At 46.0% G+C, this 23791-nt stretch overlaps 1 protein-coding gene across 1 annotated transcript in view; it reads left to right on the top strand.

Moving 5' to 3' along the window:
• The first annotated feature begins 9762 nt into the window (after nucleotides 1-9762).
• Nucleotides 9763-23791, top strand: part of FSD1 (fibronectin type III and SPRY domain containing 1) — a 29949-nt gene continuing 15920 nt past the window's right edge. Inside the window, exons 1-6 of the mRNA XM_082206481.1 lie at nucleotides 9763-9894; nucleotides 15666-15761; nucleotides 18381-18512; nucleotides 19280-19381; nucleotides 21381-21403; nucleotides 22792-22913. Of these exons, the coding sequence (XP_082062607.1) occupies nucleotides 9880-9894; nucleotides 15666-15761; nucleotides 18381-18512; nucleotides 19280-19381; nucleotides 21381-21403; nucleotides 22792-22913 (490 nt within the window). The 5' untranslated portion in view covers nucleotides 9763-9879. The remainder of the gene's footprint in view (nucleotides 9895-15665; nucleotides 15762-18380; nucleotides 18513-19279; nucleotides 19382-21380; nucleotides 21404-22791; nucleotides 22914-23791) is intronic.

The following is a 23791-nucleotide window of genomic DNA, read 5'->3' as shown; positions in this document are numbered from 1 at the left end:
GTGCCCTCCATCTTTCCCAACATCAGGGTCTTTTCCAGGGAGTCTTCTCTTCTCATGGGGTGGCCAAAGTATTGGAGCCTCAGCTTCAGGATCTGTCCTTCCAGTGAGCACTCAGGGCTGGTTTCCTTCAGAATGGAGAGGTTGGATCTTCTTGCAGTCCATGGGACTCTCAAGAGTCTCCTCCAGCACCAGAATTCAAAAGCATCCATTCTTCGGCCATCAGCCTTCTTTATGGTCCAGCTCTCACTTCCATACATATAGAGTTATAACAATACAATACAAAATACATATCCATATTTAGAGATTTCCCCAAATCTCTGGACTTCTCACCTTCCCTTCCATGTGTTCTATTGCCATCCTTTTCAACTGCATATTATTTCATAATCCATGTTTTATATCTCTCCATTTTGTCCATAATATTTGCTAAATTACAAGTGTTATTGTGATCCTGCTAGTGTTTTCATCTACTTACAGTGGTTGCAGTCCCCCCGCCCGAGATGTATTTAAATTGCCTTCCCACTTTCTGTGCCTCCACGCACACCTCTTGTGTTCCCTTCCGGACCTTCCGAGTGTCCCTATTTTCCAGGGACAGCCCTGGATTTACAGAAGCCATCCCAGTTATTAATTTGATTCCACTTTCCCTTAGGACGTCTCTATTGTCATCGGAGAAACATTGGAGGGTATGGTAGGATGTCCCTGTTTTCGTTAGAGAAGCGTTGGAGGGTATGACGTTCATGCAACCTCCCCGAGCCAAGGAAATAAGTAACTATACAACCATTAGAAGAGATGTGAAGGCAGCTTTGTATAGTTTTATTATGTTTTTATATATATTGGAAGCCGCCCAGAGTGGCTGAGGCAACCCAGCCAGATGGGGAGGGTATAAATAATAAAAAATATTATTATAGAGTAAGGTAAAGGGACCCCTGACCATTAGGTCCAGTCGTGGCCGTCTCTGGGGTTGCGGCGCTCATCTCGCTTTATTGGCCGAGGGAGCCGGCATACAGCTTCCGGGTCATGTGGCCAGCATGACTAAGCCGCTTCTGGCGAACCAGAGCAGCGCATGGAAATGCCGTTTACCTTCCCGCCAGAGTGGTACCTATTTATCTACTTGCACTTTGACGTGCTTTTGAACTGCTAGGTGGGCAGGAGCAGGGACCGAGCAACGGGAGCTCCCCCCATCGTGGGGATTCGAACCGCCGACCTTCTGATCGGCAAGTCCTAGGCTCTGTGGTTTAACCCACAGCGGCACCCGCGTCCCTTAGATGTAGGATGTCCCTATTTTCAGAAATATTGGAGTGTTTGCTCTCCTGATTGATGGTACACACTGGTGCTGGGGGTTTCCCCCCTTGGTGGAATGAGTAGCAAATAGCAAGACGATCGCGTGTTCTTAAGGCGGCAGCACGGTGGGCTGAGTCACGGCCCTCAGCAGGGGATGAGCGCCAGGGAATCTGATACACCTCCCCCCCCCCCGTGGTACTGACTGACCTTTTATATGCTCACACATTTGGAAGAGGGCTTGGAAATGTCGCGGAAAATCTCAGCCATGTGCTAAAGGGAAGTTGTCAGCTGCCAGGGGGTGGTCAGAAGAACTTGAGAGCAGATGTCCGGAGGGGGGGGGACTCAGCATGGATGAATAAAGCAAGCGATAAGAATTGCTATCTATAGGGCACCCCCTTAGGGCCATTCTGCACTATTCTAAAATTACCCAACTGAACTACTGCTCTGGTTCAGCGTCGGGTATCAAGGGAACACAATATAATAATAATAATAATAATAATAATAATAATAATAATAATAATAATAATAATAATAATTTATTATTTGTACCCCGCCCATCTGGCTGAGTTTCCCCAGCCACTCTGGGCGGCTTCCATAGAAACCAAAAAACACTAAAATATCATACATTAAAAACTTCCCTGAACAGGGCTGCCTTCAGATGTCTTCTGAATGTCAGGTAGTTGTTTATCGTTTTGACATCTGATGGGAGGGCGTTCCACAGGGCGGGCACCACCACCGAGAAGGCCCTCTGCCTGGTTCCCTGTAACTTGGCTTCTCGCAATGAGGGAACCGCCAGAAGGCCCTCGGCGCTGGACCTCAGCGTCCGGGCAGAACGATGGAGGTGGAGACGCTCCTTCAGGTCTACTGGACCGAGGCCGTTTAGGGCTTTAAAGGTCAACACCAGCACTTTGAATTGAACGTACTGAATATGAGCCTTTCCTTCCATGGGCATAGCCAGGATTTATGTTTATGGGGTGGGGGGCGAGACACCCACCTGTCTTCATCCTCCGTATGGGCTCCACTTAGCAGATCCAGAATGAAATGTCTCCATGCCACTTGTTTCGAGTTATATTGGTACCTTCGTTCCTGGACAGCTGCGTTGAGGAACAGATCGGTTCCCAAACGCCACAAACCCGGAAGTAAGCGTCCCAGTTTGCAAACGTTTTTCGGAAGCCGGACATCCATTTTGAATGTTGGCTATTGTTTACAACTGAATTGTTGTATTGTTTTTAACACTCGATTGGGAGCCTCCCAGAGTGACTGGGGAAACTCAGTCAGATGGGCGGGGTATAAATAAATTATTATTATTATAAGGGGAAGAAATAGAGGCAGTGAGAGATTTTACTTTCTTGGGCTCCATGATCACTGTAGATGGTGACAGCAGCCACGAAATTAAAAGATGCCTGCTTCTTGGGAGAAAAGCAATGACAAACCTAGACAGCATCTTAAAAAGCAGAGACATCACCTTGCCAACAAAGGTCCGTACAGTAAAAGCTATGGTCTTCCAAGTAGTCATGTATGGAAGTGAGAGCTGGACCATAAAGAAGGCTGATTGCCAAAGAATGGATGCTTTTGAATGATGGTGCTGGAGGAGACTCTTGAGAGTCCCATGGACTGCAAGAAGATCAAACCTCTCCATTCTGAAGGAAATCAGCCCTGAGTGCTCACTGGAAGGACAGATCCTGAAGCTGAGGCTCCAAGACTTTGACCACCTCATTAGAAGAGAAGACTCCCTGGAAAAGACCCTGATGTTGGGAAAGATGGAGGGCACAAGGAGAAGGGGACGACAGAGGACGAGATGGTTGGATAGTGTTCTTGAAGCTACCAGCGTGAGTTTGACCAAACTGCGGAAGGCAGTAGAAGACAGGAGTGCCTGGCGTGCTCTGGTCCATGGGGTCACAAAGAGTCGGACACGACTAAATGACTAAACAACAACAACAATTATTATTATTATTCCAGGACCAACCAGCCAATCGGAAGCCACGCCTTGGTTTGAGAACTTCTTGGAAGTTGAATCGACTTCCAGGAAATGGATTGAGTTATGGAACCAAGTTGTTGAACCCGTGGCTGAAAACTATGGCCAGAAAAGCCACCTCGATTGGACTGCCATCATCCCTCTTATATTATCTGGGTTACGACACTGCCGTTGAATCCCTGAGGCAAAGGCTTTGGGACATCTCACATAGCGACCTGTGATCCCAATCTTATGTAACTTGTAGCCTGGTCGCAGCTGGAACCCAATACGGGTATGACTTTCAGATATCCTCATACCTTAGGAATTTGTCTGTACCTATCGGTGTTTATTTACTAAAGCCGGACTAAGTGTAATTCCCTCAGAGGTTCTAAATGGCAGACTGAGGGGCGTCCCCTATCAGAATAGGTTTTGTTTATGTTCCCAAGATGATTGTATGAAGCATATCCTACTGCACTGTGGGATCAAACCCTGAAGCCTTCCTTTTAGGAATTCTAGGTGCCAGAATCCCAAGGGAGCAGAAAAGACTATTCATGTATGTGACCACGGCTGCACAGATGTGATAGGTCCAGCAATGGAAAGAAGCTAAAGTTTCCACCAGAGAAGAATGGCAGATGAAGTTGATGGACTACGCCGAAATGGCTAAAATGACCGGAGGAGTCAGAAATCAGGAAGACCAAAATTTTAGTAAGGAATGGGGAAAATTTATAAGGCAGTTCAAAATCATTAGTAGGATTGGAATACCACTTGTAGCTTAAGGTTGATTCTGGACATAATGGAAGGGGTAAAGGGTTTGGATAATGATAAAGGATACGAGAGGAAAGGATTAATAATAGGACCCACAAAGGGGAGGAGGAAAATCCAGAAGATTCCTTGGAATCTTGTTTTTTTATGCTTTATGTTTGATATATCTCTGTTAATTTTTTCTGTTGAAAAATCAAATACAGTGGTACCTCTGGTTGTGGGACCCATTCGCAACATGAGCAGAACGCAACCCGCGTCTGCACATGCACAGGTCACGATTCACCACTTCTGCGCATGCGCATGATGTCATTTTGCGCGCCTGTGCATGCGCAAGCAGCGGAACCCGGAAGTAACCCTTTCCAGTACTTCCGGGTCGCCGCAGGACGCAACCTGAAAACACTCAACCTGAAGCAAACGTAACAAGATGTATGACTGTAAATAAATTTAAAAACAAAAAGAGCAATGGGAACTTTGGCCCCACCACGAAACCCACCCTGGTGCAGAAATCATGGTTACACCCCAGAACGGATCAATGGTCCACGGGAACATTTTCCAGGGTGCTTGTAACGTGATCTTGAGACGACGTGAAACCGTGTTGTGTAAAGGAGATGTGAGCAGGTGGGAAGACCGGTCGGCGGCCTCCTCGCTTCGAGGGATTAGTCTTCTCTCGCTGGAGTTGGGGGTGAGAAGAGGTTATGCGAGGTCTCCAAGCCTCTGGAACATCCCCACTGCAAATTCTGCAAAGGGCGGACCGGGGGGGGGGGGTTGAACCAACCCTTCGCCTTCAGCAGTTTGGCCCGGAAAAATCCCTGAGCCGCTGCCAACTCCCCGGACCTTTAACCAAAGTTGGAAAGGAGGTCGGCGGGACCAGTTTCCTTCTATTAATAGAGGCCGGATTTCTCTCTCCCTATAATGTGCAGCCTTGCAGGAGTGGAACGAAAGACACTCGACAGAGGGCAAGCGGCAGGGGGTTGCGTACTCAGAGATATTAGGTATATTAAAAAGCCAAGAGAACCAGTTTCTCCCTCCTTCTCCCCCCTCTCCAAAACACACCAAATATTTGTGTGTTTTTTAATTCTTTGAATAACAACCAAACAGCGTACAATCAACCTACTTGAAATAAAAGTTTTAAAAAATTAAAGATTGTCCAGTAGCACCTTATAGACCAACTCGGTTTGTTCTGGGGCAAGCTTTTGTGTGCATGTACACTTTTTCAGATGCTTGTTGTTGTTGTTTAGTTGTTTAGTCATGTCCGACTCTTCGTGACCCCGTGAACCATAGTATGCCAGGCACTCCTGTCTTCCACTGCCCCCCTCAGTTTGGTCAGACTCATGCTGGTAGCTTCGAGAACACTGTCCAACCATCTCGCCCTCTGTCATCCCCTTCTCCTTGTGCCCTCCATCTTTCCCTGGGGAACGCCATTGCAAAATTCAGTTACGTGTGAATTTCTGAGGCCGGCTGTGCTTTGGTTCTCCTCTTGTTTCCGAAAATGTGGATTAGGGAGGTTTGCCTTCAAGTGCAAAGTTAGACTTAGTTTCTCCTCCCCATCTGCAGCTGTCAGTCAATGTGGAGAGTCACATGCAATATGATATCACTCTAGGTTGTTACTGAACATCAAAGGGCATCAGTGGAGACTTTACGAGGACTGAGCGGATGTTAAAATGCTTTAATTAAAATAACAAATCTCTCCACAAAGTACATGCAGTTAAAGCATGAGTCATTGACTTCTGAAACTTCTTACCTTGACATCTCAAGTTTACACACAAGAAAGAAAGAAAGAAAGAAAGAAAGAAAGAAAGAAAGAAAGAAAGAAAGAAAGAAATCTCTAGAGTTTGCAAGTGTTGTGTTATTTGTGTTATTGTGGAGGAAAAGGAGTCTGCCTCATAGTTTTCCCCAACCCAATACCTCAGGTTAAGAACTTAATTCGTTCTGGAGGTCCGTTCTTAACCTGAAACTGTTCTTAACGTGAGACACCACTTTAGGTAATGGGGCCTCCTGCTGCCGCTGCTGCGCGATTTTTGTTTTCATCCTGAAGCAAAGTTCTTAACCCGAGGTACTATTTCTGGGTTAGCGGAGTCTGTAACCTGAAGCGTCTGTAGCCTGAAGCATCTGTACCCGAGGCACCACTATAGGTAGATTACACTTGTTCTTAGGGCACCAGCAAAGCTTGTTTAAAGGATTTGAAATTTTCTATTTTTTTATAAAGCACCTCACAACAGTCATCATGGGGAAAATCAGAACTTCCGCCATCACTACAGATTCTTTCTCCACCTTTCTGTTCTCATTTTATTACTTAAAGGTAAAGGGACCCCTAACCATTAGGTCCAGTCGTGGCCGACTCTGGGGTTGCGGTGCTCATCTCGCTTTATTGGCCAAGGGAGCCTGCGTACAGCTTCCAGGTCATGTGGCCAGCATGACTAAGCCGCTTCTGGCGAACCAGAGCAGCGCACGGAAACGCCGTTTACCTTCCCGCCGGAGCGGTACCTATTTATCTACTTGCAGTTTGATGTGCTTTCGTACTGCTAGGTTGGCAGGAGCTGGGACCGAACAATGGGAGCTCACCCCATCACGGGGATTCGAGCCACCGACCTTCTGATCAGCAAGTCCTAGGCTCTGTGGTTTAACCACAGCGCCACCCGCGTCCCATTTTATTACTTATTCCCACCCTAAACCAGGGGGCATCCTAGTAATCTGATCAGGAGAGCTTGAAATTAAACCCTGACAGGGAGGGAGGCAGTATTACAGATGACGTCAGAACACCTGTTACTGGGGACGATAACGTCACTGATCCACAGGAAACTAGGGTGGCACTAGAGGAACCAGCTAGAGGAACCAGGAAACCGCAAGAAGGAAGACCAGCTCTCACTTCCATACATCACTACTGGGAAAACCATAGCTTTAACTATACGGACCTTTGTTGGCAAGGTGGTGTCTCTGCTTTTTAAGATGCTGTCTAGGTTTGTCATCGCTTTTCTCCCAAGAAGCAGGCGTCTTTTAATTTCGTGGCTGCTGTCACCATCTGCACTGATCATGGAGCCCAAGAAAGTAAAATCTCTCGCTGCCTCCATTTCTTCCCCTTCTATTTGCCAGGAGGTGATGGGGCCAGGGGCCATGATATTAGGAATTGTAGGTACCGATATTCCAATGGAGCAGAACGGGCTTTTTATGTATGCAACAACAGCCGCACAGATGTTATTAGCCCAGAGATGGAAAGAAGACGAAGTCGCTACCAGAGAAAAATGGCAAACCAAGCTGTTGGATTATGTCGAAATGGCGAAACTGACCGGAAAGCTCAGGAACCAAGAAGACCAAAACTTCAATAAAGAATGGGGGGAAATTATAACATATCTAGGAGACCACTGTACGCAGATGAGAACATTAGCAGGATTGCAATAACAACTGTAATGTAGCAAATATTATGGATAGAAAGGAGAGATATAAAATATGGGTTATGAAATAATATGCAATTGAAAAGGTTGACAATAGGACCCATGAAGTCCAGAGATTTAGGGAAATCTTTAAATATTGATATGTATTTAGTATTGTATTGTTATAATTCTATATTTGTAAAACCAAATAAAAATTATTTTTTAAAAAAGGAACAAAGGTGGGTTGCTTTGCTCAGGTTTGTCTACACTGCGGCTCTCTAAGATTTTAGGCAATTGTTGTCCCTGACGTGGGTGGCGCCGTGGGTTAAACCACAGAGCCTAGGGCTTGCCGATCAGAAGGTCGGCAGTTCAAATCCCCGTGACGGGGTGAGCTCCCATTGCTCCGTCCCTGCTCCTGCCAACCTAGCAGTTCAAAAGCACGTCAAAGTGCAAGCAGATAAATAGGTACCGCTCCGACGGGAAGGTAAAGGATGTTTCCGTGCGCTGCTCTGGTTCGCCAGAAGCGGCTTAGTCATGCTGGACGCATGACCCGGAAGCTGTAGGCCAGCTCCCTCGGCCAGTAAAGCGAGATGAGCTCCACAACCCCAGAGTCGGCCACGACTGGACCTAACGGTCAGGGGTCTCTTTACCTTTACCTATCCTTCTAGAGATGCCGAAGATTGAATCTGGTAGCCTTCTGTGAATTTTTGTCCTGCCCTGACAATGTTCAGTAAAGCAAAACGAGAGACCAAATGTTCAAATGTTTCTTTATTGAGTATGCCGTGTGTTCTGGCACAAGCAAATAAAAATTATTTCAAAACAAATAAAGCAGTTGCACATATAAAAACAATTATGGTGGGGATTTAAAATGTACAAACGATTCAAAACAACAGCACAGGGGGTTGGAATAGATGATGCTCAGGGTCTTTTTCCAACTCTACGATTCTTGCCTTCTCAGCTCTTTTTTTCAATTTTTTCCAATTTTTTTATTGATTTTCACAAACAAACAAACAAACAAACATAAATCATAGAATCATAGAATTATAGAGTTGGAAGAGACCACAAGGGCCATCGAGTCCAACCCCCTGCCAAGCAGGAAACACCATCAGAGCACTCCTGACATATGGTTGTCAAGCCTCTGCTTAAAGACCTCCAAAGTAGGAGACTCCACCACACTCCTTGGCAGCAAATTCCACTGTCAAACAGCTCTTACTGTCAGGAAGTTCTTCCTAATGTTTAGGTGGAATCTTCTTTCTTGTAGTTTGGATCCATTGCTCCGTGTCCGCTTCTCTGGAGCAGCAGAAAACAACCTTTCTCCCTCCTCTATGAGACATCCTTTTATATATTTGAACATGGCTATCATATCACCCCTTAACCTCCTCTTCTCCAGGCTAAACATGCCCAGCTCCCTTAGCCGTTCCTCATAAGGCATCGTTTCCAGGCCTTTGACCATTTTGGTTGCCCTCCTCTGGACACGTTCCAGTTTGTCAGTGTCCTTCTTGAACTGTGGTGCCCAGAACTGGACACGGTACTCCAGGCGAGGTCTGACCAGAGCAGAATACAGTGGCACTATGACTTCCCTTGATCTAGATGCTATACTCCTATTGTATAAATCATAACCTTATTAAAATTGCACTTATTAACATTGTTAAGTGACTCCCTCGCTTCCCCTTGGTTGAGCTTCAATGCATAACCTTTTAACGGTTTTCCAAATCAGAGTTCTTATAAACTTAACTTAATCATTTATCATCCTTATAACGCTTCAATTCGAAATTAAACATACAGTGGTACCTCGGGTTAAGTACTTAATTCGTTCCGGAGGTCCGTTCTTAACCTGAAACTGTTCTTAACCTGAAGCACCACTTTAGCTAATGGGGCCTCCCGCTGCCGCCGCACGATTTCTGTTCTCATCCTGAAGCAAAGTTCTTAACCTGAAGCACTATTTCTGGGTCAGCAGAGTCTGTAACCTGAAGCGTATGTAACCCGAGGTACCACTGTATTAATTCATCACTTAACTTATATAAAATCCTAAGCCAATCTAATACCTGCAAGCTATTTCCAATTAGATGAACTTAACAGCTTTAACCAAATGATCATTAAATTTTGTCCATTCTTCCTCCCGCATTTCCTCCCCTGTGCTGAAAACCTTTTCTTCAGCTTTGGAGGAATTGCAGAGTGCTACATACACCAGGAACTTAGTCATGCAGGCGAATCCTTTGTCTACAAGCTTGCTTTCATCGCCACCCAGTTCCACCCCTCCTCTATTCTCTCTCTCTCTCTCTCTCTCTCTCTCTCTCTCTCTCTCTCACTGGACTACATTTCCCAGCATGCTCTTCCATCTGCGCAGAGAGGAAGGGCAGTAAGTTCAGAAGCATTTCTCTGCCCCCCCCTACCCTCCACCCGGCCACAACCCCCCAATCAGCTTTCTTAATTCCACAAGAGGGAGGGGGAAAGGACCAATTCTTTCCCCTGCCTCTCAGCATCCTTCCTGGTCCATGACAGAGGAAGCAGCTGAAGATGGGGGACCAAAAGGTAAAAAGATGCTGATGCGAGGGATGCAGAGGGAAAAAAGAGGGAGGATACAGGATGCACCAACCAGGAAGCTGAGGACGATGGAGAGATGGAGAGAGGCTCGCTTTGGGCCAAAGGAGTTTCTGTCTCCTCCCTTCATCTCTGCTTTGTCATCCTCGTTCCCTTGTTCGACTTTGCATCTTAGGGGAGATTGCAAAGCTGTGGAGTTTGGGAGTTGCCTTTGCAGACTGAGATGGAAAAGGCAGAGAGGGGGTTAAGGAGCGCTTTCTGCGTTTGGAGAAAAGGTGCGACGGGAGGCGACCTCAGGGCGGCGGGTGTCTGTCTGCGTTGCCTCTCAGGCTGCGAGCACAGGCGCTAGTACGGTGGGGTGTGCCTCCAAAGCCAAGCAAAATAAAATCCCTACAGGTAGAAAGCTAGGCCTTCTCCTGCTATTCTGCTTTTCTGTGTGCAAGGATTTTTTTAAAAAATGTAGAAGAGAGCACTGCCAAAGCGGTGTGGCTATTGTGCTAAAGGAACCGGGGGTCTGGCTCATAAAAGACAGCTTCTTTGTGTTCAGGCTTCTCATGAGGACTAGAATCTTCCTTAATTTTGTAGCTGTGCCATAGCTGAGTGGCAGAACATTTGCTTGGCAAGCAGAGATCCAGATTCAAATCTTGGGTATCTCCGAGGAAGGGTGGGAGATGTTCCATGGCTGAAACTTTGGAGAGCTACTGTGAGTTAAGATGGACCAGTGGTTTGGCTTGGGGGGAACTTAGAATCATAGAATTGTAGGGTTGGAAGGGACCCCAAGAGTCATCTAGTCCAACCCCCTGCAACGCAGGAATGTATTTTTAAAAGTACGGTTGTCTTAAAGATATGCAATAAATGGAATCGCAAAGAGAAATGTTTTGCCTGTCCGGCGTTTTAAAAATGCTTTATCAGGAGACTTAAAATTTTGACCTATGTTCCGTTTTGCAAAATTCGAAACTCATGTGCCCACTCAACTGCTTTGATCAGCAGGTGCCACGCAATAGCCGCTCCACATTTAATAATAATTTACTGCCTCTTGAGCTCAAGCAAGGCATCTTCACGTTACCTTTCCCAGCGCCTGCCTAAAGCATCTTTGTTTGGGCAAGCCTACCCAGATTTTTAGAAAGCTGAGCTAACTGTGATCTTTTCCAGTATTTTAGCTTTTGTATGTTTTAAAATTGGGCTGTAGTTTTTCTTGGTTTTATTGACTTACCTGTTTTGTAAACAGCTTTGAAGTTATTGTTGTTGTTTTACAATCAAGGGGTGTGTAAATTTTATGACATAGAGATGAGAGATATAGATAGAAAGATAGATAGAAAGATAGAAAGATAGATAGATAGATAGATAGATAGATAGATAGATATAGATGATAGACGATAGACAGACAGATGATAGGTAGATAGACAGACAGATATAGATATAGATAGATAATAGACAGATGATAGGTAGATAGATATAGATATAGATATAGATATAGATATAGATAATAGATGATAGATAGACATACAGACAGACAGCTATAGATATACATAGATGATAGATAGATGATAGATAGATAGATAGATAGATAGATAGATAGATAGATGATAGATGATGATAGATGATAGATGATAGATGATAGATAGATGGATAGATAATAGATGATAGATAGATGATAGATATCTATATCTATTATCTATGAAAGACAAATGATAGATAGATAGATAGATAGATAGATGATAGATAGATAGATGATAGATAGATAGATAGATAGATAGATATAGATAGATGATAGATAGATAGATAGATAGATAGATAGATAGATAGATAGATAGATGATAGATAGATAGATATAGATAGATAGATAGATAGATAGATAGATAGATAGATAGATAGATAGATAGATGATAGATGATAGATAGATAGATAGATAGATGATAGACAGACAGCTATAGATAGATGATAGACAGACAAATGATAGATGATAGATAGATAGATAGATAGATAGATAGATAGATAGATAGATGATAGATAGACAGACAGATAGATGATAGGCAGGCAGATGATAGACATAGATAGAATCATAGAATCATAGAGTTGGAAGAGACCACAAGGGCCATCGAGTCCAACCCCCTGCCAAGCAGGAAACACCATCAGAGCACTCCTGACATATGGTTGTCAAGCCTCTGCTTAAAGACCTCCAAAGTAGGAGACTCCACTACACTCCTTGGCAGCAAATTCCACTGTCGAACAGCTCTTACTGTCAGGAAGTTCTTCCTAATGTTTAGGTGGAATCTTCTTTCTTGTAGTTTGGATCCATTGCTCCGTGTCCGCTTCTCTGGAGCAGCAGAAAACAACCTTTCTCCCTCCTCTATGTGACATCCTTTTATATATTTGAACATGGCTATCATATCACCCCTTAACCTCCTCTTCTCCAGGCTAAACATGCCCAGCTCCCTTAGCCGTTCCTCATAAGGCATCGTTTCCAGGCCTTTGACCATTTTGGTTGCCCTCCTCTGGACACGTTCCAGTTTGTCAGTGTCCTTCTTGAACTGTGGTGCCCAGAACTGGACACAGTACTCCAGGTGAGGTCTGACCAGAGCAGAATACAGTGGCACTATTACTTCCCTTGATCTAGATGCTATACTCCTATTGATGCAGCCCAGAATTGCATTGGCTTTTTTAGCTGCCGCGTCACACTGTTGGCTCATGTCAAGTTTGTGGTCAACCAAGACTCCTAGATCCTTTTCACATGTACTGCTCTCAAGCCAGGTGTCACCCATCTTGTATTTGTGCCTCTCATTTTTTTTGCCCAAGTGCAATACTTTACATTTCTCCCTGTTAAAATTCATCTTGTTTGTTTTTGCCCAGTTCTCTAATCTGTCAAGGTCGTTTTGAAGTGTGATCCTGTCCTCTGGGGTGTTAGCCACCCCTCCCAGTTTGGTGTCATCTGCAAATTTGATCAGGATGCCCTTGAGTCCATCATCCAAGTCGTTGATAAAGATGTTGAATAAGACCGGGCCCAAGACAGAACCCTGTGGCACCCCACTAGTCACTCTTCTCCAGGATGAAGAGGAACCATTGATGAGCACCCTTTGGGTTCGGTCGGTCAGCCAGTTACAAATCCACTGAGTGGTAGCATAGTCAAGACCGCATTTTACCAGCTTCTTTACAAGAATATCATGGGGCACCTTGTCAAATGCCTTGCTGAAATCAAGGTAGGCTACATCCACTGCGTTCCCTTCATCTACCAGGCTTGTAATTCTGTCAAAAAACGAGATCAGGTTAGTCTGACATGACTTATTTTTCAGAAATCCATGCTGACTATTGGTGATCACAGCATTCCTTTCTAGGTGCTCACAGACTGTTTGCTTAATGATCTGCTCCAGAAACTTCCCTGGTATTGATGTCAGACTGACTGGGCGGTAATTATTTGGGTCCTCTCTTTTCCCCTTTTTGAAAATAGGGACAACATTTGCCCTCCTCCAGTCTGCCGGGACTTCACCTGTTCTCCAGGAATTCTCAAAGATGACTGCCAGTGGTTCTGAGATCACATCTGCCAGTTCTTTTAATACTCTTGGATGCAGTTCATCTGGCCCTGGAGACTTGAATACATCTAAACTAGCCAAATATTCTTGTACTATCTCCTTAGTTATTCTGGGCTGTGTTTCCTTTGCTGAATCATTTGCTCCAAATTCTTCAGGTCGGGCATTGTTTTCTTTACCGGAGAAGACTGAGGCAAAGAAGGCATTGAGGAGTTCAGCCCTTTCTGTGTCCCCTGTTTGCATTTCACCATCTTCTCCTCTGAGTGACCCCACTGTTTCTTTGTTCTTCCTTTTGCTACGAACATACCCATAAAAGCCTTTTTTGTTGCTTTTAACCTCTCTAGCAAGCCTGAGTTCATTCTGTGCTTTAGCTTTTCTGACTTTGTGTCTACACGTGCTGGCTATTTGTTTGAATTCCTCTTTGGTGGTTTCCCCCCTTTTCCATTTTTTGTACACATCCTTTTTTAATCTTAACTCAGTTAAAAGTTCTTTAGATAGCCACCCTGGCTTCTTTAGGCACCTTCCATGTTTCCGTCTCATTGGTATTGCCTGACGTTGTGCTTTTACTATCTCCCTCTTAACAAACTCCCAGCCATCATGAACTCCCTTTCCTTTTAGTATTGCTGTCCATGGGATCTCACCCAGCACTTCCCTAAGTTTTATGAAGTCGGCTTTCTTAAAGTCAAGAAATTGAGTCCTAGTATGCTTGGCTGCTCCTTTCCACTGTATAGTAAACTTCAGAAGAGCATGATCACTCGCACCTAATGATCCTTCCACATCTACCCCACTAACCAGCTCATCAACATTGGTTAGGACCAGATCTAAAATGGCTGTTCCTCTTGTTGCTTCTCCCACTTTCTGGACAATGAAGTTGTCTGCAAGGCCAGTGAGGAATCTGTTTGACCTTATGCTCTTGGCTGAGTTTGACGTCCAACAAATATCCGGGTAATTGAAGTCCCCCATTACTACTATCTCCCTTCCTTTTGCATGCTTGGTCATCTGTTCCAGGAAGGCATCATCTATGTCCTCCGTTTGGCTTGGGGATCTATAGTAAACTCCCAAATTGAGGTCTCTGTTATTCTTCTCTCCCTTAATTTTGACCCAAATGCTCTCACTTTGGCTTTGAGGTTCTAAATCTTGGATCTCTTCACAGGTATACACATCCCTGACATATAACGCCACTCCTCCTCCTTTCTTGTCTGGTCTGTTTCTCTGAAATAGATTGTATCCCCCTATTATTACATTCCAATCGTGGGACTTATCCCACCAGGTTTCAGTGATGCCTATTATGTCATATTTAGTTTGCTGTACCAAGAGCTCAAGCTCATCTTGTTTATTTCCCATGCTTTGCGCATTAGTGTACAGACATTGAAGTCCATTAATCATTCCCCCGTGTCTCTTATTTAAGGATTTTTTCCTCCCACCACTAGGTCCGCGTGCTGTTTGCTCCATTTGGTCTATGACATTTGGATGATCATCTTCATTAATTGATAGACTCCTACCTTCAGGAGCACTGTCTCCCTCCCCCACATAGATATAGATAGATGATAGACAGACAGCTATAGATAGATGATAGACAGACAAATGATAGATGATAGATAGATGATAGATAGATAGATAGATAGATAGATAGATAGATAGATAGATGATAGATAGATAGATAGATAGATAGATAGATAGATAGATAGATAGACAGACAGATAGATAATAGGCAGGCAGATGATAGACATAGATAGATATAGATAGATGATAGATAGATAGATAGATAGATAGATAGATAGATGATAGATAGATAGATGATAGATAAACAGATAGGTGTTTAGGATTTGTGTGCCCTGCCTTTCACTGGATATATTATTGATTTTTTTTATTGTTTACTTGTCACAGCAGTTTCATGACAATTTGAAAAGCAAGTTTTAAAAAGTTTCATTGAGAAAGTGGGAGTGTATCTGACCTCCCCAGGTAGCTCAGTGGGCAGAGCATGAGACTCTTAATCTCAGGGCCGTGGGTTCGCGTGGGTTCAAGCCCCACGCCAGGCAGAAGAGTCCTGCCTCACAAGGGGGTTGGACTAGATGACCCTTGGGTGTCTCTTCTGACTCCACAATTCTATTATTATCGTGAATACTCAAAAGCAAGGACACCTGGGTGGTTAAAGTGTCGTCAGAGGGCATGGAAGGAATGCACGAACCCACGCAAATAAAAGAAACCGTTAACTCAAGGTGTTTTTTTCCCCCTAAGGATGCCCTTAGGAAGATCATCACCACCCTGGCTGTGAAAAATGAGGAAATCCAAAATTTCATCTACGTCCTCAAACAGATGCTGCAGAACGTGGAGGTAACTTGGCTGAGGGTTCAGGGGTCAGCAGAGTTTGATTTCTGCAGTGACAGGTACTGCCGCAGACCCTCGTCAAAGGAAGTTGCATGACTGTATAAACAGCCTACTAGGAAAAGGTAAAGGGATCCCTGACCATTAGGTCCAGTCGTGACCGACTCTGGGGTTGCGGCGCTCATCTCGCTCTATAGGCCGAGACAGCCGGCGTTTGTCTGCAGACAGCTTCCTGGTCATGTGGCCAGCACGACTAAGCCGCTTCTGGCGAACGGAAACGCCGTTTACCTTCCCGACGGAGCGATACCGATTTATCTACTAGCACTTTGACGTGCTTTCGAACTGCTAGGTTGGCAGGAAAAACTTCCCTAGGGCCGGGCAATATTTGGATTCCAACTTTGTGATATATCGCCAGCTAAACATCACAATATACCAATATATCACAATATCTAGAACAAGGCTGGAGCTATGTCGAAGGATGGGCTGGCTTCACGGTTCTCCCCGCACTGTGATTTTTGCACAGCACACACAAATATGATTTGCAATATAAAGGTAAAGGGACCCCTGACCATTAGGTCCGGTCGCGGACTACTCTGGGGTTGCGGCGCTTTATTGGCCGAGGGAGCCGGCGTACAGCTTCCAGGTCATGTGGCCAGCATGACTAAGCCGCTTCTGGCGATCCAGAGCAGCGCACGGAAACGCCATTTCCCTTCCCGCTGGAGCTGTACCTATTTATCTACTTGCACTTTGACGTGCTTTCGAACTGCTAGGTGGGCAGGAGCAGGGACCGAGCAACGGGAGCTCACCCTGTCATTGCGGGGATTCGAACCGCCGACCTTCTGATCGGCAAGCCCTAGGCTCTGTGGTTTAACCCACAGCGCCACCCGCGTCCCTAAACAGCCTACTACTTCAAGCCAAATGTTATTAACACTGGGCTTCAGTAAAGCAAATAATTTAGTAATTAGACAGCGCCTATATCAGAAATCCCCAAGCTGCGGCCCTCCAGATGTTTTGGCCTACAACTCCCATGATCCCTAGCTAGCAGGACGAGTGGTCAGGGATGATGGGAATTGTAGTTCAAAACATCCGGAGGGCCGAAGGTTGGGGATGCCTGGCCTATATGATATTGAGCGGCAGAATAATCTGGCTTTTTGTCCACAGTGTGATTGTTTTCCACCTAGTCATTTTGACACTTTGGGCACCCTGTTTGCGTAATTTAACAATTCCAAAATATAGGTTTCACTTTCGCAAGATCGAATATAGTGCCTTCGGGTCGATTTCAAAAAAATCCAGTAGAAAAACGGTTATGTCCCTGCGGAGACGGCAGTATTGAGTCAGCGGCTCGTATGTTTCTAACTTGCACTCTTTATAAAGATTTGAGGAGTGAGGTTATTACCAGCTTACCAGCTAACACAGAGCTATCAAGTTCTTTTCTTTTCTTTTTGAATTGCTTTATTGAACTTAGAAAAACATAACACAAAATCAAGGTTATCCATAAAAAACAAAAAAAATATCAAAATCTGTGACATTTTTTCACAGTCTTCTTTTGATTCCAATGTTGTTGTTGTTGTTGTTGAGTCGTTTAGTCGTGTCTGACTCTTTGTGACCCCCTGGACCAGAGCACGCCAGGCACTCCTGTCTTCCACTGCCTCCCGCATTTTGGGCAAACTCATGCTGGTAGCTTCGAGAACACTGTCCTGCCATCTTGTCCTCCGTCGTCCCCTTCTCCTTGTGCCCTCCATCTTTCCCAACATCAGGATCTTTTCCAGGGAGTCTTCTCCTGAGGTGGCCAAAGTCTTGGAGCCTCAGCTTCAGGCAGTGGCGTAGCGTGGGTTCTCAGCACCCGGGGCAAGGCAAGTAATTTGCGCCCCCTAACCCGTGGATTTTAGCACTCGAGTCTCTTCCGCCCCCCCCAGATGTTGCGCCAGGTGCGGCAGGCCCCCCCCCTGCACCCCCCACGCTACGCCACTGCTCCCAACACAAGTCTTCAGGACAGCCATCCGAAGGCTGGTGCGGGGAGAAGGTCTCTCTGCCCCACCGCCAGGCTTCGGAGGAGGTCCGAGGACAGTGGGGAAGACGCACTGCGCTTCCCCGCTGTCCCGGAGATTTCCCTATGGACTTTTGTCTTGCGAAGGGCGGGCCAAACGCGCCCCCCCCCCAATGTTGCGCCCGGTGCGGCCGGCACCCCTGGCACCCCCCACGCTACGCCACTGGCTTCAGGATCTGTCCTTCCATTGAGCACTCAGGGCTGATTTCCTTCCGAATGGAGAGGTTTGATCTTCTTACAGTCCATGGGACTCTCAAGAGTCTCCTCCAGCACCAGAATTCAAAAGCATCCATTCTTTGGCGATCAGCCTTCTTGATGGTCCAGCTCTCACTTCCATACATCACTACTGGGAAAAACCATAGCTTGAACTATACAGACCTTTGTTGGCAAGGTGATGTCTCTGCTTTTTAAGATGCTGGTTTTAAGATGCTGGTTCCATATCTATTTCATCCCCAAATTCCTTAATCTTTTTGCATGTCCACCACATATGCAGTACAAATCCCACTGTTTTTCCACATCTACAACATTTATATGATGCATTTTTGTATCAAGTTCATACATGCCTGATTTCATCTTGCCAGGCCAATTCGGACCGAGTCCAGCAAGACCTTGAGGCAGAGTTCCAGTCGCTGTTCACCCTGTTGGATGAGCTGAAAGATGGGATGCTGATGAAGATCAAAGAGGATCGAGCCAGCAGGACTTACGAGTTGCAGGTAAGGGGCTCCTGAGTTGTCTGGCCAGAGTGGTCCATACTCTGGTTATCTCCCGCTTGGACTACTGCAATGCGCTCCACGTAGGGCTACCTTTGAAGGTGACCCGGAAACTACAACTAATCCAGAATGCGGCAGCTAGACTGGGGACTGGGAGTGGCCGCCGAGACCACATAACACCGGTTCTGAGAGATCTGCATTGGCTCCCAGGACATTTCCAAGCACAATTCAAAGTGTTGGTGCTGACCTTGAAAGCCCTAAATGGCTTTGGTCCACTATACCTGAAGGAGTGTCTCCATCCCCATCGTCCAACCCGGACACACAGCTCCGAGGGCCTTCTGGTGGTTCGCTCATTGTGAGAAGTGAGGATATAGGGAACCAGGCAGAAGAGGGCCTTCTCGGTGGTGGCACCTGCCCTGTGGAACGCTCTCCTGTTCAAGGTTAAGGAAATAAACAACTACCTGACTTTTAGAAGACATCTGAAGGCAACCCTGTTTAGGGAAGTTTTTAATGTTTGATGTTTTATTGTGTTTTTAATATTCTATTGGGAGCTGTCCAGAGTGGGTAGGGAAACCCAGCCAGATGGGCGGGGTATAAATAATAATTATTATTATTATTATAACCTGCATGGACTGTCTCACCAGAGAGCATATACTCAGTCTGCTTAATTCCTTCGATGACCAGGCAGAACCCTGCCTCAGACATGCTTGCTATAACATCTCTCTCTGTGTGTCTCCTTCTTCTGTTCCACAAACCACTCCTTGCTCCAGAACCAGCTGGCTGCTTGCACAAAAGCCTTAGAGAGCTCTGAGGAACTGCTGGAAACAGCCAACCAAACACTCCAGGGGGCTGAAAACCATGACTTCAACCAGGTACAAAGAGCTGCTCACTCGACGTGCCTCCCTGGGCAATGGGCTCAGTGGTTCGGGGAGTGGGTCAGGTGTAGAGAGCTTGGCGGGTAGTCTCCCAGCCCACATATTTTGGAGAAACAGGATTACCGTATTTTTCGCTCTATAAGACGCCCCAGACCACAAGGCCACAAGTTTTTGGAGGAGGAAAACAAGAAAAAAAATATTCTGAATCTCAGAAGCCAGAACAGCAAGAGGGACCGCTGCGCAGTGAAAGCAGCAATCCCTCTTGCTGTTCTGGCTTCTGGGATAGCTGAGCAGCCTGCATTCGCTCCATAAGACGCACACACATTTCCCCTTCCTTTTTAGGAGGGGGAAAATGAGTCTTATAGAGCAAAAAATACGGTAAATGATGACGGAACAGATGCAAGGCTCTGCAAAGCCTGTGTGACTTTGGAAATATTTCGGGATTCCTGTTGACGCAGAGCCCAAACCGGCCAGCACTTCTGTGAGAATTTAGGTGGGGGAGCCTGTAAACCACTGACAAAGAGCAAGTGCATGAGCAATAAGGCCATCATTATGAGACTATTATTATTGATTAAATGTGTATCCCGCCTGAAATATACTTGGAGTCGAGAGTGTATTTCATGCTCTTTATTCAGCTCATAGTGGTGAGGAGGAATGGAAGTTCCCGCACAATATCTGCTTTACATACATTATTTACACAATGGGCTGCACGTGATTGGCTGATTCCGGGATTCTCCTGTAGGCCAATCAGGTTGCGGATTCACTTCCACCTAGAGCTGGATTGGGTGGCTCCTGCGGACCAATCATACTGCTGCATTGTTCTAGGACCAATCAGACTGTTGCATTCTGGATCCTATTGTTCTAGGACCAATCAGACTGCTGCATTTTGGATCCCATTGTTCTAGGACCCATCAGACTGCTGCATTCTGGATCCTATTGTTCTAGGACCAATCAGACTGCTACATTCTGGATCCTATTGTTCTAGGACCAATCAGACTGTTGCATTCTGGATCCTATTGTTCTAGGACCAATCAGACTGCTGCATTCTGGATCCTACTGTTCTAGGACCAATCAGACTGCTGCATTTTGGATCCTATTTTTCTAGGACCAATCAGACTGCTGCATTTTGGATCCTATTGTTCTAGGACCAATCAGACTGCGGCATTTTGGATACTATTCAACTCAGTACATAACACCGCCCAATAACTGCAGGTCTCTGACCATGCATTTTAGGAACAGACGGTTGATAGGCTTTTACGTTCAATCGCGGGATCATGAGTTCTGAGGCCGAATGGGGGAGATCGGAGGGGACAGACGGACGGGAATTTCAGGGACTCTTTGCTGGGAGCAATGTGTTTTTAAACTTGGTTTGCGTGGGCATTCCTTAGTCTGGTACAGAGATGGAGAACATTGGGGAGGGCCCTCAACTAAAGGTAAAGGGGCCCCTGACCATTCGGTCCATTCGTGACCCACTCTGGGGTTGTGATGCTCATCTCGCTTTATTGGCCGAGGGAGCCGGCGCACAGCTTCCGGGTCATGTGACCAGCATGACTAAGCCGCTTCTGGCGAACCAGAGCAGTGCACGGAAACGCCGTTTACCTTCCCGCTGGAGCGGTACCTATTTATCTACTTGCACTTTGACGTGCTTTCGAACTGCTAGGTTGGCAGGAGCAGGGACCGAGCAACGGGAGCTCACCCCGTCGCGGGGATTCAAACCGCTGACCTTCTGATTGGCAAGTCCTAGGCTCTGTAGTTTAACCCACAGTGCCACCCGCGTCCGGGCGGATATGCCCAGAACTTACTTGACTGTAAAACCCATTATCCCTGACCATCGGCGGCTGGGGCAACACCTGGAATGTTGCAGGTTCTCCATCCCTGTACAGACAATGTGTTGGTGCTGTTTTCCTCATCTTGAATTATAACTGGTGACCCTTCCTTCCACCCTTTCTCTCTCTCTCTTTTACTCTTTCGCCCTCTTTCTCGCGCTTCTTTGAAGGCTGCTAAACAGATCAAAGACAGGTACGTTGCATTCCGGAAATGCCTCTTGCTCCACAGGTTTTCTCCTCTGCCAAAGACCACGTTTAGACCAAAGGACATAAAATATACTGTGCCCAGGGCCCCATCCCACACCCCTCCTGTCTTAACCGATGCCCAACTTGGCTGCGGACAGTGGCGTAGCGTGGGTTGTCAGCACCCGGGGCAAGGCAAGTAATTTGCGCCCCCTAACCCGTGGATTTGCGCCCCCTAACCCGTGGACTTGCGCCCCCTAACCCTAACCCCCAGATGTTGCGCCCGGTGCGGCCGGCCCCCCCCTGCAGCCCCCACGCTACGCCACTGGCTGCGGATCAATTTATTTTCGACTCACCCCCTGCCTTCTTCCCGAATTTCAGTTATGGCGGGCGAGAGACTTTAGTGGTTCATACGCAGCCTGGAGAAGGATGCTCAAACGTCTAATCTTCATATTATTCTTGGCCTTCCCTCCCCCTGCAAGGAAAGTCCTTGCATGGGCACTTTGTACGTGCTCAGAAGCAACCCGCCCCTTCCTGTACAGAAAGACTGAAACTCACCTTTGCTTGTAGTCAGGGAAAGACGCTTTGCGCATGTTGTGTGGCATTCTCTTCCCACCCACCCCCTAAACTGATTTATTGTTATTCGCGTTTTATACTGTATTTTATGCTGTTTTTTGTTGCTAATAATAATAATAATAATAATAATAATAATAATAATTTATTATTTATACCCCGCCCATCTGGCTGGATTTCGCCAGCCACTCTAGGCGGCTTCCAACGGAATATTAAAATACAATAACCTATTAAACATTAAAAGCTTCCCTAAACAGGGCTGCCTTCAGATGTCTTCTAAAAGTCTGGTAGCTGTTGTTCTCTTTGACATCTGGTGTTTTAAATAAGTGCTTTAAATTTGTTGTTAGCTGCCCTGAGCCCAGTTTTTGAACCAGGAAGGGTGGGGTATAAATAAAAAAATATTATTATTATTATTATGAAAAACCTTGGTATTCTTGTATGTTTCACAATCTTTGCTCCAAGGCCTCTTTGCTTCGCCCCCCCCCCTCCATTTGTGTGGATGTACAGTGGTACCTCAGGTTAGGAACTTAATTCGTTCCGGAGGTCCGTATTTAACCTGAAATTGTTCTTAACCTGAAGCACCACTTTAGCTAATGGGGCCTCCTGCTGCTGCCGCGCTGCCGGAGCACGATTTCTGTTCTCATCCTGAAGCAAAGTTCTTAACCTGAAGCACTATTTCTGGGTTAGCGGAGTCTTGTAACCTGAAGCGTATGTAACCCGAGGTACCACTATAGTTGGGATGAGGGTTGTCGTTTATTTCGGGGGGGGGCGCTCTCTAACCAAATTCCTCTCCTTCCCCCTCCCTTCGGACCCGATCCTCCGCAGCGTGACCATGGCGCCTGCATTTCGGCTCTCCCTCAAAGCCAAAGTCAGCGACAACATGAGCCATCTGATGGTCGATTTCGGCCAGGAGCGTCGGATATTGCAGTCTCTGAAATTTCTGCCAGGTATTTGGGGTTGAACTTTATTACAGTCACAGACCAGGATAAAACAATCAAACAAGCAAAAAAAGATATAAATAAAATAGCAGGTTTTGTTTTGTTTTTAACCGATAATTGTTAGAGCAAATAAGGACAAAGAAACAAGCGTAGGATAAAACATCTGAATAAAATACAAGATTAAACACGGATAATGGATGGGGGGGTGTCAGGGAACTGCCATCAGTGCCGGAGGGAGAGAGCAAAAGCCAGAGGGATTCCAGAGAGCGTCCCGGGATTGGGAGAGGCAGCCCATCTTCTGGGGAAGAGAATCAGCGTAGCACCAGTGGAGAAGGGGGGCAGGTGGGGGAAGCGGCGAGGCGGTCCCATGACTCCTTGCCGGGGACCAGCGGGGAGAGTAAGGGTCCTCCACTGCCTACGCCCTCCTTGCGAAGAAGGCTTTCGCGCAGAGAGAGTAGGAGGAGACTAGGCGTCAAGGAGCTTCTTTGCTGGAAGAAGTTTACAGGTAAAAACTGATAATTAAAACAGATAAGAAATAAAAACAAGCAGTTAAAGCAACTGTAGGAGCAGAAGAACTAAAAGACTCGCAGTTAAAACAACTGTAAGAGGCTGCAAGAGTAGAAGCCTCTGAAATAGAGGACACTCACAACATTAGAAACTGTTGTGCAAATATGGTTAAAACAGACAATTTAAACAAAGTACAACAATAAATTTAGAAACAATGTACAACAATAAACTATCCCAGGGAGTTGACTCAGAGTTACCCATGGAACCGAGTTTGGGGATTTTCATGCCGGACTATTTTGAGTTGGGCGATGGTCTGCGCCTACAGATTTGTACACAGAATCTGGCAACCATCCAGGTCATCTTCTGATCTTTGCCTAACA

The sequence above is a fragment of the Podarcis vaucheri genome (genome assembly GCF_965113315.1).
Source record: "Podarcis vaucheri genome assembly, chromosome: 18".
Lineage (NCBI taxonomy): Eukaryota > Metazoa > Chordata > Lepidosauria > Squamata > Lacertidae > Podarcis > Podarcis vaucheri.
This window is presented reverse-complemented; position numbering and strand designations above follow the sequence as displayed.